The following is a 14,146-nucleotide window of genomic DNA, read 5'->3' as shown; positions in this document are numbered from 1 at the left end:
GACTCCAGAGCAATAACCCATGCACGCACAAGTATGACCTACTTGTAGACATTGTGAGAATTGAACTGCTCTGTTGTTGCTATTGCCGAGGTTTAGTCCCGCCCTTGCGTTTTTGTTAATTTCGACGTCATTGTTCCTTTGATGAAGTCGTTTTATTTAATAAGGGGCATGTTAAATAATATTGTCATGAGAATGTAAATTGTGTCTTACTCAAAAACGCGAAATTAAAGTGATTCAAAATACAAAATTTCGAAAAATCGCGAAATTTAAGTGTCGCGAAATATGCGCACCTAAACATCGCGAAATTAACGTGTCGCGAAAATTTCATGTAATAAGGTAGCTCAGTGGCACGATTAGCCCTTCACAGCTAACGGTTACATGGTACAAAATCCCCATGCTGGAGGGCAAACTGCGTTGTGAGAAATTAAAAACAAAAGAAAGTTAAGCATGATTGGTTGAAGACGCTCTGTCTGAGCTCTGTCTGGCTCTGTCCCAGTGCGTTGCTAGCTCAACAAGGTCAACAAGGTGTCATTTTGTACCATATGATCGGTAGCTGCAAATTCCCTATTATGTACTATTCTCGAACGTAACTCGTTACGGAAACTGCCTGAGTTCGTGGTATTTGGCCGAGAATGCTGCTGAATGTGGCGTGTCCTGAAAGCAATAAAATAACATGTCGTATATAGAAAAACCCCGGTTAACATAGTTTATAGGGAGGAATGGTTATGAAGCTTTGCAAATTTATTTTCTCTATGTTTTTGTTGGCATTTTTGATCTTGACGATGCACAAAGCACAATAAGCGTTTACTTCCTATCTTAGCAACTAACCATAAAAAACGTTTCTTTACGTAATTCTTTCATAGTCAGATAGGCATCGTCGTGGTCTTTCCAACTTTGCAGATTTGTTTGCTCCTCTGAAGTTTTCCTGGCTACATAACCATTTCCCTCAATAAACTATGGGTAAACGAATCCTGCTCGATTTGCAAAATTTGATTCCCTATATCCGATGTTGTATGTATTATTCGGGTTAAGCGGATTTAACGAACAGGGGTATCATAATGTTCGTTTTATATATACGAGGTGTTTCGCTTTCTAAAACATGGATTTATTCACTATGCGCTCCGCTCGGGGGGGACTTGTATTTTTAGAACTGTATCACTATAAGTGTTTAATGGAAAACCATCTGTCAACAACGATGCCGCGATGATATTATTTATGTTTAGGAAAGCCCCTTTCTCTTCTGAGTTTCTATTCCTATTGTGGACGAAATTCGTCATAACACAGATCAGTTTCCGGCAAATGCTACCCTTTGCTAGACCAAAACCTTGTAATTTCTATACCCTATCCCAGACTAAACCATGTAAACTGCTTGAAAACCATACCCTTCACAGCGGCACATACCTATATAGCTCATATATTGGAGTGCCCCCCCGGGGGGGGGGGGCGCTACGGAAACTAGGGTGGTTTGAAAGGAGAAAGACATATTTTTTAAGTGAAGCCGTATAGCACTGTGAAAACCGGGAAAGAATCACCACAGTTTTAAACATTTTAGTTTTTGTTATCGTTTTTAGACAACAGCACCACTTCTCTGAACGATACAGACATTGGCAACTCAAATTCAACTATTAATGGCAGTAAGTAAAACGTATATAGCTTTACACGTACTTTGATAATTCGAATTGAGACTTTTTATGTTATCTTATGAGACTCAGGATGCAGTTGCTTGACAAGTAAAATGACGGGTGATACGCTAGACTCCGGATCGAGTGGATTGAGTGGTCGTGTGGGATGTAAAGGTAGATGAGACTTGGTAAAAACATAAAAAAAATTATTTTGGCGACACTCGGTTAACTTCGGAAATCTTTGGTAAAGCTACAGCAATCTTCAAAATGTCGCCTATATTTTTTGGGTGTTCCTCTGTAACCTTTGGAATTTTTCGAATGCCTTCGGTTATGGTTTGGCAATCTTTATAAAACTCGAGTGATCTTCGATAATCTTCGGAAGGTATGGGAAACCTTCAGAAGACTTTGATTGATGTTTGGCGAGACAATTAAGGAAAGGGATTGAAATCATTTCTCCGAAAGTGATATCGTATTACTTCCCCGATGACAGGGATTTTATTTACGGCTTTAATGAACTACGATACGACGCTATGACACGGTAAAACCCAGAGGGGTTTTCTTGAAAAACAGATGAGAGAATCACTATAGCTAGGACTGTTAACAACGCTGTAGTGTCAATTTGTGGCGTTTATATAACATCCGTTTTGTTAATTTTAGCTTCAACGAACAGCACCGCTTCCTCAAACGGTACAGATGTTGGAAACTCAAACACAACTATTAACACCAGTAAGTAGATCTTAATAGTTTAGGGGAATCAATCTTGGCGTGGCTAAACTTCTCTTTCACCCGTAAAGGGAAGCCACGAGCAATGCGGCCCACACTGCCGGAGCTCATCCCGGTTCCCGTAGCATTAAGCGGCTAGGAATATTTCTACTCCCCCATGAATGGGATGCTAGTCCATCGCAGGGTACCCCCAGCATTATGTCGCCGGTACCCATTTATACACCTGGGTGAAGAGAGAGACTTTGATAGTAGAGTGACTTGCCCAAGATCAGAATACAACACAGTGACTCCGGCCGGAGCTCGAACTCGGACTGCTCGACCCTGAGTCCGGCTCACTAACCATTAGGCCACCGTGCCTCCCATTCTTTGACCTGTAAAAGGGACCATTTTCTCAGCCTGATCGGTCTAGACCTTCATAACAGTATGACGATGCTTCTTTATTTCTTCACGTGCAACCCTTATCGAGACCTTAAACTAGTGGCGTTCTGTCCTGAATGCCCTAAGTGAGACTAGACTCCTTAATTTACACCCCTAAGCGAGACGTCAACCACCCCGTCGCTTTAATATGGGAGTCCCCTCAGGGACTTCTTGGTGCGTTTTATCGGATATATTCTTGTGGCTCAGTTATCATGATCGAGACGATTTGACTGACAATTTCAGCAAAAGATATCTTTAACTTTCATTTTCATAAATGGTAATCTCAGTTCTACTCAGAACTTCTCTCACCAGGACGATCACACTATACTAACTACTGATACTCCTGGTTTCAAACCATTTACGGTAATCTCTTTATAAATATAGTGCTCAAAACAACCGGGTTTAATTGCGCTCGTATAATTTTGCATAATCGTTGGTTTGTTTTCCGTTCATTCTTGTAGCCGTCAGTGTTCCAGATCCCATCGCCTTCTATCCTTTGAATAGCAAGTACGAAACACGGGAAAAGGACAATCGACTACCTCAGGGCACCCCTGTTGGTATTAACCTAGCAGCTGGTCCCGATGGAAAGCCCGGTGGCTCGTACCAATTTGCAGGACAATCCAACAGTTACATTGAGTTCCAAAACAATGGAGGTTTAGACGCGCATCACTCCATCACAATGTTATGTTGGATATTCCCTGAGAACACAGGCGGACCTATCTTCAATTATGTAACAAGTGGTTCTAACTGGGGTGTTCATATGTGGATAGTGGCACCAGGAAAGCTGTTTGCCCGTTTTAACGACAGAAATTACCAATTTACTCCACCTTTGACTACCAGTCAGCCTCTTACGCTAAACCAGTGGCATTATATTGGTGCGTCCTATGACCATAATACTGGTATTGCAAGTTTATGGCTGAATGGACAACAAGTCACGCAGCAGAATATTGGAGCTGGCGTGACTCTCGCTACTCAAGATGACGTCAGAATGGGTGTTAAGTCAGGAGATGGCCGGTACTTTCAGGGACGGATTGCCGCTATGCAGATTTATAACGTCGCTTTGACCGAGGAGCAAATACATGCGGTAGAAAACGCGTATGCTGGTCAAGGTAACCATTTTAAACCTAATTCACAAACTAAACCCCCAACGCTAAAAAAACACAATAGGCCATTTTCGAGTTACCCTTTGCCTCTGTTTCAAAACGAGTCTACGTGCGAAGCCATTCAAATGAAAATGAGTTTCATCTGCAGGTCCATTTTCATGCAAATCAAACTCATTTTCATTTGAATGGTTTCGCATGTAGACTCGTTCTGAAACAGAGGCAAAGGGTAACTGTGAAATGGCCTATTCGTTTGTGGCACAGAGAGAAATTTGAATACGAACTTCATATAAAAAAACAACTACAGATCCCCGGGGGGGTACTCCCATAAATTTCGGATAGGGGTGTGCCGCCAAGGTTCTTAAACCCTGACCCTATTTAAGGATAAAGAAAGCGAAAATAGATACTAGTACCCTTTTTAATGCCCAAAACCGAAAAATGACACCCTATTCAAGGGGAGGAGAAGCGTTCCGTGACGACCCAAATAACGGCTAACCGCGCACGGCAAGACACAAATCTTAATAAAATAGCTTTTCTAATACCTGAACAGAAAATTCAGTTTTAAGATATCCTTTTTTCGTTTAGCTGGGCGTTTATTTTAGCTAATAGAATTTAGGTACCCTATCTAAGGATCACACCGGGAACACATTGCCAAAAGGAGCAAAAATGATACCCTATTTAAGGACCGAGAACCTCAAAAACCATACCCTATCGGGCGGCACATACCTATATAGGCCACATATGGGAGTTCCCCCCCCCCCCCGGGCTACAGATATGCCTAATAAACCTCTCTGCCGCCCTCGTGTCAACAATCAAAATCATCCAAGGTGGGAGGGTGGGTGGAACGAAAAGGAAACCGTACAGTACGAAAACAAAAATGTTCGTTCAAAGTCAAACTAACGCGAAATGAAACACGAATCTACCATAACCTGATACTTGAGAATGTACGTTGCGCAACGAATCCCTTCGCTTGGAACACGTGCTTGTCCGAAAAGGTTAAATTTTTCATATTCAGTAACCACTGTTTCTTTCTCGCTGTTTGTTTGTTTGTTTGTTTACGTTTTACATTTTATTTCTCGTCATTTTTAGCTAAAGACAACGAGACCACTTCAGCTAACGGCACAGATACTGGGAATTCAAATTCAACTATCAGTGGAAGCTCAAACACGACTATCAATGGAAGTAAGTACAGTGCCAGGGTTGTTCGTTTGTAAGCTGGTAAGTTTGTAGGCTGTCTTTTCACTAATGAAGAGAGCAAGAGGAGCCACGCAACCCACCTCCCTTCCCCCGCGAGGTGGGGGTGGGGCTATCAAAAAATTTTTACATGGAAAGGCTCCGCTATAAGGACCAAACTGTTACAATTTTTGACATAAAAGGTAACCATAATCATATACATTTGATAAAGATTCGTAACCATTTCACATACCTGCAATCATAAAGAATACTGCCTCTATTTTTTTAAGACCTTCCACTGGAATTACCCTTTAAAATACTACTACTATTTTGAGAGGCCCTTTTAAATGCTTAAAAGGCGGTTTTCCCACCCTTTTCTATACTTTTCTATACACATAAAATCCCGACCCCTTTATATACCTCATGCTCGGAAGGTACCCCTTTCGCGTATTGTTCACAATAAGGAGCACCACCACCTCCTCCGAGCCCTAAAGCCGCCTCTGAAAGCAAACAGAGAGCCGACGAGAAGAAAACGAAATCACCATCTGGGGGATATTGTCTTGATGCACCACTCAATTCTCACAACTAACACTAAAAGAAATGTGTGGCAGCCAGTAGGGAGAATATATATTCTGAGCTTAGAACCGATGGGTTTAACTGTGCTTTTGTACTTCTTTTAAAAGCATTGGTTAACGGCAACAACACCATCAATGGTTCTACCGTGGGAAGCTCAAACACAACGATCAATCAAAGTGAGTAAAACCAACATAATACAATGAATCTTGAATCAACCGTTTGGTTTGTCTGTTCAAGATATTTTGAAAGGCCTTTTGAAAATGCCAAGAAAGGGGTTTTCGCTACCTTCCAACATGTAAAATCCCTACCCTTTTATACACCTAATTGAAGAAACGTAGACCAACTGAAAAGCGTAAACCATGAACAACACGACCCAGTGGTAGTCTGGGTAGACAGGATTGGTAGGCTTCGTTATATTCCGTTTTATTTCTTATCAAGATATTTTCTATCTTTGAGAGCCTTAAGAGCTTAATTTAAGCGACCTGTCTTATTATAATGCCATTCTGTCAAAGACGACGATTATTTTTCCGTTTTCCCAGGTAACACATTGGGTCGCATCGTTCATAGTTTATGCTTTGCATGGGTCAACGATCTTCAGTCAGGTATATACCTCCAGGCTGATAAAGGCACCTCTTTCGGTAGGGGCATACCCGCGTCTAGTCCACTAAAGAAAGTACCTCCTACCCCATGGGGGGGGGAGGCAACCCTAGACCCGCCGCTTTGAGCAAACAGACAAGAAATGTTTGGAAAGTAGTAGGGAGCAAAAACATTTGATATTGGAACCGAAGAGGTAAACCTTGTTTTCGTAAACCTTCAGCTTTGGTTAACGGCAACAACACCATCAATGGTTCTACCGTGGGGAGCTCAAACACAACGATCAATCAAAGTGAGTAAAACCAAAATATTACAATTTTAATCAAAAACATAACAGAACTATCTAATATGATTTGCCGTCAGTCCTATTCATTGACCGATATCGCTTGCATGTTTTTGTCTGTGATTGAGAAAGTAGAACCCTGCCTTTCTCTCACTGGGAAAGATTTATCCCGGCCATTCTGAAAATCCTATTCAAGAGTGAGAAAGCACATATATAGATCATACTTATTTTTAGGTATATTTTCCCATTTACTTATTCAATTGCTAAGCTCTTGCGATACACTTTCTTCTTTCGTGTTTCTATTTTAGCTGCAGTAAATACTACTAATATTGCCAACAACACAGTGACTACTCCACACGCCAACACATCATTAGTAAGAAAAGAAGGTGAGGAAAATAACAACCTTTTACTGTACTCTACTGCGCCAAGCTCTGATGATTAATATTTGTCCTTGGATGCGATGCACGTGGCACTTGTTTTGTAGCGGGGTGTCGTAAATACTTTGATTGATTTTAAAATTTCTCCTCCCCCTTTAGAAAAACGGCCAGTTAAGTTTTTTGAACTGAAAAAAAAAGCAGTTGACACAATGCGTCCAAGTACAGCTTGCGATATGTAAATCACTCCGGGAAGTAAATGACAGACGTTCATGAAACATACTTTTCGGTAGTAACTTGCATTTTGTTTGTTCGTATGTTTGTCAAGTTATTTGTTTTCTCGCGTTCGTTCGTTCGTTCGTTCGTTCGTTCATTTATTAACTTATTTGTTATTTTGTGTACCTTCAAAGCCAAACAACTCAGTTTCCTCATTTTAATGAAGACAGTAATTTTTTTCTGCTTTTTACCACAGCTCCCGAGGAACCACCCATTAACGTAAACGCCAACAACCATACAAGTCCCTACTCACTACTGGTCACATGGCAAGCAATACCCACAGCGTCTCGCAATGGGATAATCCTTGGATATAAAGTGTCGTATACACCTGTACTAGTGTCTGGACAGACACACATTGACACAGTCGCACTTGTAGTGACAGTCAGGGCTCCAGAGCAAAGAGTTTTACTGACAGGATTAAGCAGCTTTACTGTATACAGGATTGAAATACTTGGCTTTAACGAAGTTGGAGATGGGCCTCCCAGCACTCCCATCTTTGCAGGTGTGTCGAATAGATTCGACCCCAGTTGGTAAAGCAGAGATAAGAACGCTACCTTCTTTCGGGCAAGTACGATTAAGGTGGCTCCGCTGTTATTCCGGGCGCACTCATCTTTGGCAAACTTTGGGTCATACATGTTTTGGCTTTAACACGACGGATATAAAAGTTTGTGAAAACTTTCACCTATCATTCAATAAAAGGGGAGAATTCAATACATTAGTGATATTACAGCTTAAGTGGTCCCACTTTTTGAAGTAATTCGTCCCAGTGAAAAAAGTATATATATCAATTTTTATTACAATATTGGTATCAATATCAGTTCATACAGACTTAACACACACGTGTTTCGTATTAGCACACACGAGTTTCGTATTAGCGTAAAATTGGATTTTAGCTGTGTACCTGTTCACTTTACCTTATGCCAATCTTCACAAAACGCTTTTTTGTAAGGGAATTGAAAAACGAAAATAGCTATTAATCCTGGATAAGTGTTCATCCGTCAGTTTTGGAACGTTTGAAAACACACTTAACCTGGCTAGTTTTTTTAAAGTTATCACTCTGGCCAATTACAAAAGACACAAACAATCCAGTGAACCAATTAAAACTTGAAGCAAATACGTGTAGCCTGTACGAAGCACGAGGAAACGTGTGAGAGCAAGTCACGATTGGTTTTGGTTTTACTTCTGATTGGCTGAGAAAGTGACGTAGTTTTTTAACCAATCACTAGGCGTGATAATGCTAAACCAAAGCAAATGCGAACCGCTCTATAACATTCTACTCCGTTTTATATCATCAGAAACCTGCAGATGTCCCAGCTCATTCAGTACCAACTGGTGGCACAATCCTCCCTACATGATCCGCGACGACCCATCAGAGGCCATATTTCCATTCATCATCCAAAACATGGTGCCATTCTGCTGTCAGCGGTGTCAGGCTCATGGCGCTACCATTGTCAACGTCATGGAAAACGGCAAGAAACGTACCAACGAAAAAGGAGATCACAACGCAGTGCGAAGTTCTGTGGAAGAGAGCGACTTGAGTTTCCCGTTGTCTGGCTATCAAGGACAACAACATTTCATGGGACAGTTTGGTTTCCTGGCTATTGTCGAGTCGCCCTCGGTGGTGTTTATTGTACCTAAAGAAGATAGCAATTTATCCTCTATGCGATTGCTCTCTTCTGTGTTCCAGTGTTGGCCCGTCATGTTGATCAACCTTTGTATCGTTTTTCTGTCTGGGATAATTATTTGGTTTTTGGTAAGTTGCAAAACAAACAAGTTTCGGGACTAGTAGGCTAAGTGATTGATTGATTGATTGATTGACTTATTGATTAACTAATTGATTGTTTTATTGGTTGGTTGAGTGATTGATTAATTATCTGACTGATTAGTAATAGTAATTGGACTGAGTGGAGTACAATTCAGGGAGTAATCGAGCGAGCTCGATTACTCTCTGAATTGTACGACACAAATCCAATTACTAATTAATCGTATCAATAACAAAATTTGAGGTTAGGAAGTCTTTAAGAATTTTTTCAGTGTAAAAAAGTCAATGGTAAATTCAATTGGTTGTGTAAACAGCGGGAATAATAAAGAATCCATTTAAATGCGCGTGATTGACTCGTGAATGGCGTAGGTGTCCAATTTGAAGTTGCTGGATACCAGTAATTAGGCAGCCACATGATCGCACGTCAATTACGCGACAAATAGGCCCGCGCAGAACCAATCAAAATCGAGAATTTTGTTATAGATACGATTAATGATTTAAAAACCCTTTCATATTTAAATACTGCGTCAATACGTGTTTTTATTCTCCAGGACTCTTCGAAAAACCCCGAGGAATTTCCTAAGTCCTTCATGAGAGGAACCTTGGAAGGAATTTGGTGGACGTTCGTTACCATGACGACTGTTGGGTGAGTGCAGTGCAGGAGGCCTGGGTCAGAGGCTGTCCAGGCTTCATTCGAGTTAATAGGGACCTTCAGATCGGAGTACGATTACGAGATCGTGTACAAGTACGAGTATGACTTTCGAATTTCAATACAGTTACGTTTCCAGAGCCCTCCCTCACTCCTTTCTTTTGAAGACTAGGAGACTATCGGTACGAGATTGGTGTGAAATGTGATAATCAAAAGCATAAGAACAAGGTTTGAAAAGTTGAACCCGTACTCAATCTCGTTCTCGTACTCCGATCTGAAGGTCCCTATTTTCTAGTTGAACACGGCGAGCTTAAAATTGTATGCACCGGCAAGCCTCCTGACGTTTTAAACATGTCAAGTTTCCTCATATTGCCATCCGTTTCCATCTTCTCCATCGTTAGCTATGCTTTCTTCCTAATCGTTTCCCTCCATTTATTGAATGTTGTCAAACACAATAAAATCACTATTAGTGGCTTTTTGTTTGTTGTGAGGCAGCAACATGTTTGATGATATATCAATGAGCATCTGTGTACTACATGGACCTATGTTTTCTTTCAGTTATGGCGACAGGACTCCCAGATCAGCACTGGGCCGCGTCTTTTCTGTGGCGGCAACACTGACTGGCCTTGTCACTGTTGCTGTGTTGCTAGGCTCCCTTACGTCATCCTTAACAACAGGCATTGTTTTTGGCGACACTAAGCTGTATGGAACCAAGGTAACAGATCTTTCCTATTAATCATGACTAGTGTAGTTTAAAAAAAATGTAATCTTTTACCTTTTAAGAAACAGTGTCTTGCGAATTTCTCTAAGTTTTATGTGTAAAACTATGCTAGAACTGTGGCGGTACACTCACTGATCAACAGAATAACCTATAGAAATAAAAGAAAGGCATAAACTCATTTTATTCTCCAAGATGTGAATAAACTATAATCAATGTGCTTTTTGTGATTTTCTTCTTAGTAACACTGTCAAACTTGAAAACGTCGGTCCGTTAGTCCACTTTCGTCTTAGCTGTCCGTAGCCACACCACTTTTTAACAATTTTCACGACTAGCACGGTACATTTTGGCAAGGCCAGGCCACTATAAGTGGATTTTCATTTAATACCAACACTCTCATCGGCTTTTCAAGTAGCACTTAATCTCCGTGACATTCCCGTTTAAGTGACTAAATCTGACTTTTTTCTTCAGGTTGCAGCTGTACATAACTCGTCTGAATTCCGGCTTGGATTGAGGAAAAATGCCAAGATGAACCAAGGTAACTCATCAACCCAATAAACGATTCTCGGTCGATCGATACACAAATTTCCAGTTTCATTTTGAGTTCCCTCATGTTTTAACTTTCGCGTTTCATTTTGAGTTCCCTCATGTTTTAACTTTCGCGTTTCATTTTGAGTCCCTCATATTTGAACTTGTGCGTTTTATTTTGAGCTCCCTCTTGTTTTAACTTTCGCGTTTCATTTTGAGTTCCCTCATATTTGAACTTCTGTGTTTCATTTTGAGTTCCCTCTTGTTTTAACTTCTGTGTTTCATTTTGAGTTCCCTCTTGTTTTAGCTTCTGTGTTTCATTTTGAGTTCCCTCATATTTGAACTTCTGTGTTTCATTTTGAGTTCCCTCATATTTGAACTTCTGTGTTTCATTTTGAGTTCCCTCTTGTTTTAACTTCTTTGTTTCATTTTGAGTTCCCTCCTGTTTTAACTTTCGCGTTTCATTTTGAGTTCTCTCCTGTTTTAACTTCTGTGTTTCATTTTGAGTTCCCTCCTGTTTTAAGTTCTGTGTTTCATTGTGAGTTCCCTCCTGTTTTAACTTTCGCGTTTCATTTTGAGTTCCCTCATATTTAAACTTCTGTGTTTTATTTTGAGTTCCCTCATATTTGAACTTCTGTGTTTCATTTTGAGTTCCCTCATATTTGAACTTGTGCATTTTATTTTGAGTTCCCTCATGTTTTAACTTTTCCCCCCTTTTTAACTTGAGTTCCCTCATATTTGAACTTCTGTGTTTCATTTTGAGTTCCCTCTTGTTTTAACTTCTGTGTTTCATTTTGAGTTCCCTCTTGTTTTAGCTTCTGTGTTTCATTTTAAGTTCCCTCATATGCGAACTTCTGTGTTTCATTTTGAGTTCCCTCATATTTGAACTTCCGTGTTTCATTTTGAGTTCCCTCTTGTTTTAACTTCTTTGTTTCATTTTGAGTTCCCTCCTGTTTTAACTTTCGCCTTTCATTTTGAGTTCTCTCCTGTTTTAACTTCTGTGTTTCATTTTGAGTTCCCTCCTGTTTTAAGTTCTGTGTTTCATTGTGAGTTCCCTCCTGTTTTAACTTTCGCGTTTCATTTTGAGTTCCCTCATATTTGAACTTCTGTGTTTCATTTTGAGTTCCCTCATATTTGAACTTGTGCATTTTATTTTGAGTTCCCTCATGTTTTAACTTTTGCGCGCGTTTTGTTTTGTGATTACAATTGCGCGTTTCATTTTGAGTTCCCTTTGTGGGTTTCATTTTGAGTTCCCTCATGTTTTAAATTTGCGTTACATTTTGAGTTCCCTCGCGTTTATTGATGCATTTTTTTAGTTCCCTTATATTTTAACTTGTGCGTTTCATTTTGAGTTCCCTCATGTTGTAAATTTTGCGTTTCATTTTAAGTTTCCTCTTGTTTTAACTTGACACTGCGTAAGCCCAAAAAACTCCTTTAGAAACCCAAAGCCACCGGGTTGATCACTGACTTGCTATTTGATTACTTCAATACTTTCGCTAGTTTCACAGACAGTCGCGTATTTTTATTAACTTTCTACAGCAAAAGAATATAAAAATCTTGATGAGGTGTACGAGGCGCTTCAAAGTCGTGAAGTGGAAGGAGCCTTGGTTGACGCTTTAGTGGCAGGAAGTAGAGGCGATTTGTTCAATTCAAGTGATTTGAGAATTTTAAAAACTCTGCATCATTCTTCGGTTTATGGAGTGGTCCTAGCGGGTGACGCCAGAAAGCTCCAGAAATGTTTCTCTGATTTCATGAAGGAGAATTCCGCGGAGATATCAGCGCATGTTGCATCAAAGACATCAGTTATCAAGGTACAGGTGTCGTTTGGTTTTATTTCGTAAATATGTACGGTATTGAAAGCGGTGAAAAGTAGAATTATACTTTCATGTGGTAATCCTGATGTTATGTTGATATTGTAGAAGGTTGTTTAACATTAAACTCTGTGGATGAAACCATAGTGTGTGACGATTCAATTGAAATCTATTAAGCAGTACTTTTATGTGGTACTGTTTATTATGCTGCGCAAGGTGGTTTTAACTTTTAAGTCCATGGATTAAACCCCAGTGTGTGACCATTCAAATGAAAGCTACTGAGTAGTACTTTCATGTGGTACTATTTCTTCTGCTGTACAAGGTGGTTCTAACTTTTAAGTCTGTAGATAAAACCCTAGTGTGTGACCATTCAGATAAAGGCAATCTAAGCAGTACTTTCATATGGTACTGTTTATTATGCTGTACAAAGTGTTTTTACTTTTTATGTCTGTGTATGATACTTTAGCATGTGACTAATTAAATAAAAGTTATTTTTGTTATGTTATACATGCAACGTTTTTTTGAAACGGTTTCATTTTAGACTTCTGCCAAAAGCGCCGCTGTGGAACAAGCAATGAACCTGTTTCATCCTGAAAACGCTTTATTCCTTACCGCTCTCTGGTGGAGTCTGAAAGTGTTGGCCTTCCTGACAGTGTGCGGTCTGACCTGGGAGATAATAAGAGCCGTACGGACTTTACGAGAACGTCGACGTGGTGAGAACCTGTGTGTATCTGCACAGCCAAGATCTTGCCAGATCTTTAGTGTTATTATTTAAGTTATGTATTGTTGATTTACTCTTCTACTCTTGTCGCTTGTGTTGAGAAAGTATTAAAGGCATCGTCTTGCAATGTTTCTAAAAAAAATGCCCCGCCCGACGGGGAGAAAAAAAAAAGTGAGCGTCTTACTTCTTTATTTGAGGTGAAAATGAACCGAGCCACGCCCGAAAATTAAATCAGGTACATCAAAGGGTACCTTTCAAAAAATTGAGACGATCATCCCCGTCACTTTTAACATGGTATTTCCCCCTCCTGCTTTCTTCCCTCCCTCCGTCCCCCGCTACCCCAGGGTCCAAGGGACGCGCGTGGTGTTCTTAGGCCAGAAACCTACTCTTGCAATGCTTGGACAGCCTCGCTGACAATATCCTATTGCCCAAGCATCCGCATCCCATCCAAGGCGCAAGGGGGAATACTTTAAGTCGCTTCATGCTACAGAAACGGGTTTCACAGTGGAACTAAGTCATTGGTAACAGACTGTTTTGTATCTAAGCATCTCTAATTTACATTTTGTTGTAGTTCATCATCAAGAAAGAGAAATTGGTTGCTCACTCAAAAAACAGCGATCAGAAATGGAGGAAACTGTAACAGAATTTTACAAAAATGCGAAGGAAATCTTCGAGCGGTTTTCTGCCAAACACAAAGAAGAAAGAAGACAGTTTGTCGTACGAGCCAAGCGGATGAACAAATTAAGAAAGGAAAGAAAATACATGGCTTGGAGTTAACAATGAAATTTGTGTTTAGTAAGTATGATCGGGGTTCTTTTT

General features: G+C 40.3%; 1 protein-coding gene across 1 annotated transcript in view; it reads left to right on the top strand.

Annotated features, from left to right (window-relative positions):
- LOC144629929 (uncharacterized) overlaps positions 1–14,146 on the top strand; it is a 27,335-nt gene extending 13,189 nt beyond the window's left edge. Inside the window, exons 12-25 of the mRNA XM_078488180.1 lie at positions 1,572–1,634; positions 2,280–2,348; positions 3,224–3,871; positions 4,952–5,044; positions 5,719–5,787; positions 6,797–6,874; positions 7,335–7,640; positions 8,434–8,891; positions 9,452–9,546; positions 10,108–10,264; positions 10,739–10,805; positions 12,335–12,606; positions 13,148–13,319; positions 13,899–14,146. Coding sequence (XP_078344306.1) covers positions 1,572–1,634; positions 2,280–2,348; positions 3,224–3,871; positions 4,952–5,044; positions 5,719–5,787; positions 6,797–6,874; positions 7,335–7,640; positions 8,434–8,891; positions 9,452–9,546; positions 10,108–10,264; positions 10,739–10,805; positions 12,335–12,606; positions 13,148–13,319; positions 13,899–14,104 — 2,753 coding nt within the window. The 3' untranslated portion in view covers positions 14,105–14,146. The remainder of the gene's footprint in view (positions 1–1,571; positions 1,635–2,279; positions 2,349–3,223; positions 3,872–4,951; positions 5,045–5,718; positions 5,788–6,796; positions 6,875–7,334; positions 7,641–8,433; positions 8,892–9,451; positions 9,547–10,107; positions 10,265–10,738; positions 10,806–12,334; positions 12,607–13,147; positions 13,320–13,898) is intronic.

This window comes from Oculina patagonica, chromosome 11 (assembly GCF_052425735.1).
Source record: "Oculina patagonica isolate OP01 chromosome 11, crgOcupat, whole genome shotgun sequence".
NCBI lineage: Eukaryota > Metazoa > Cnidaria > Anthozoa > Scleractinia > Oculinidae > Oculina > Oculina patagonica.
The sequence above is the reverse complement of the archived record's forward strand: the minus strand, read 5'-3'. Positions and strand labels throughout refer to the sequence as shown.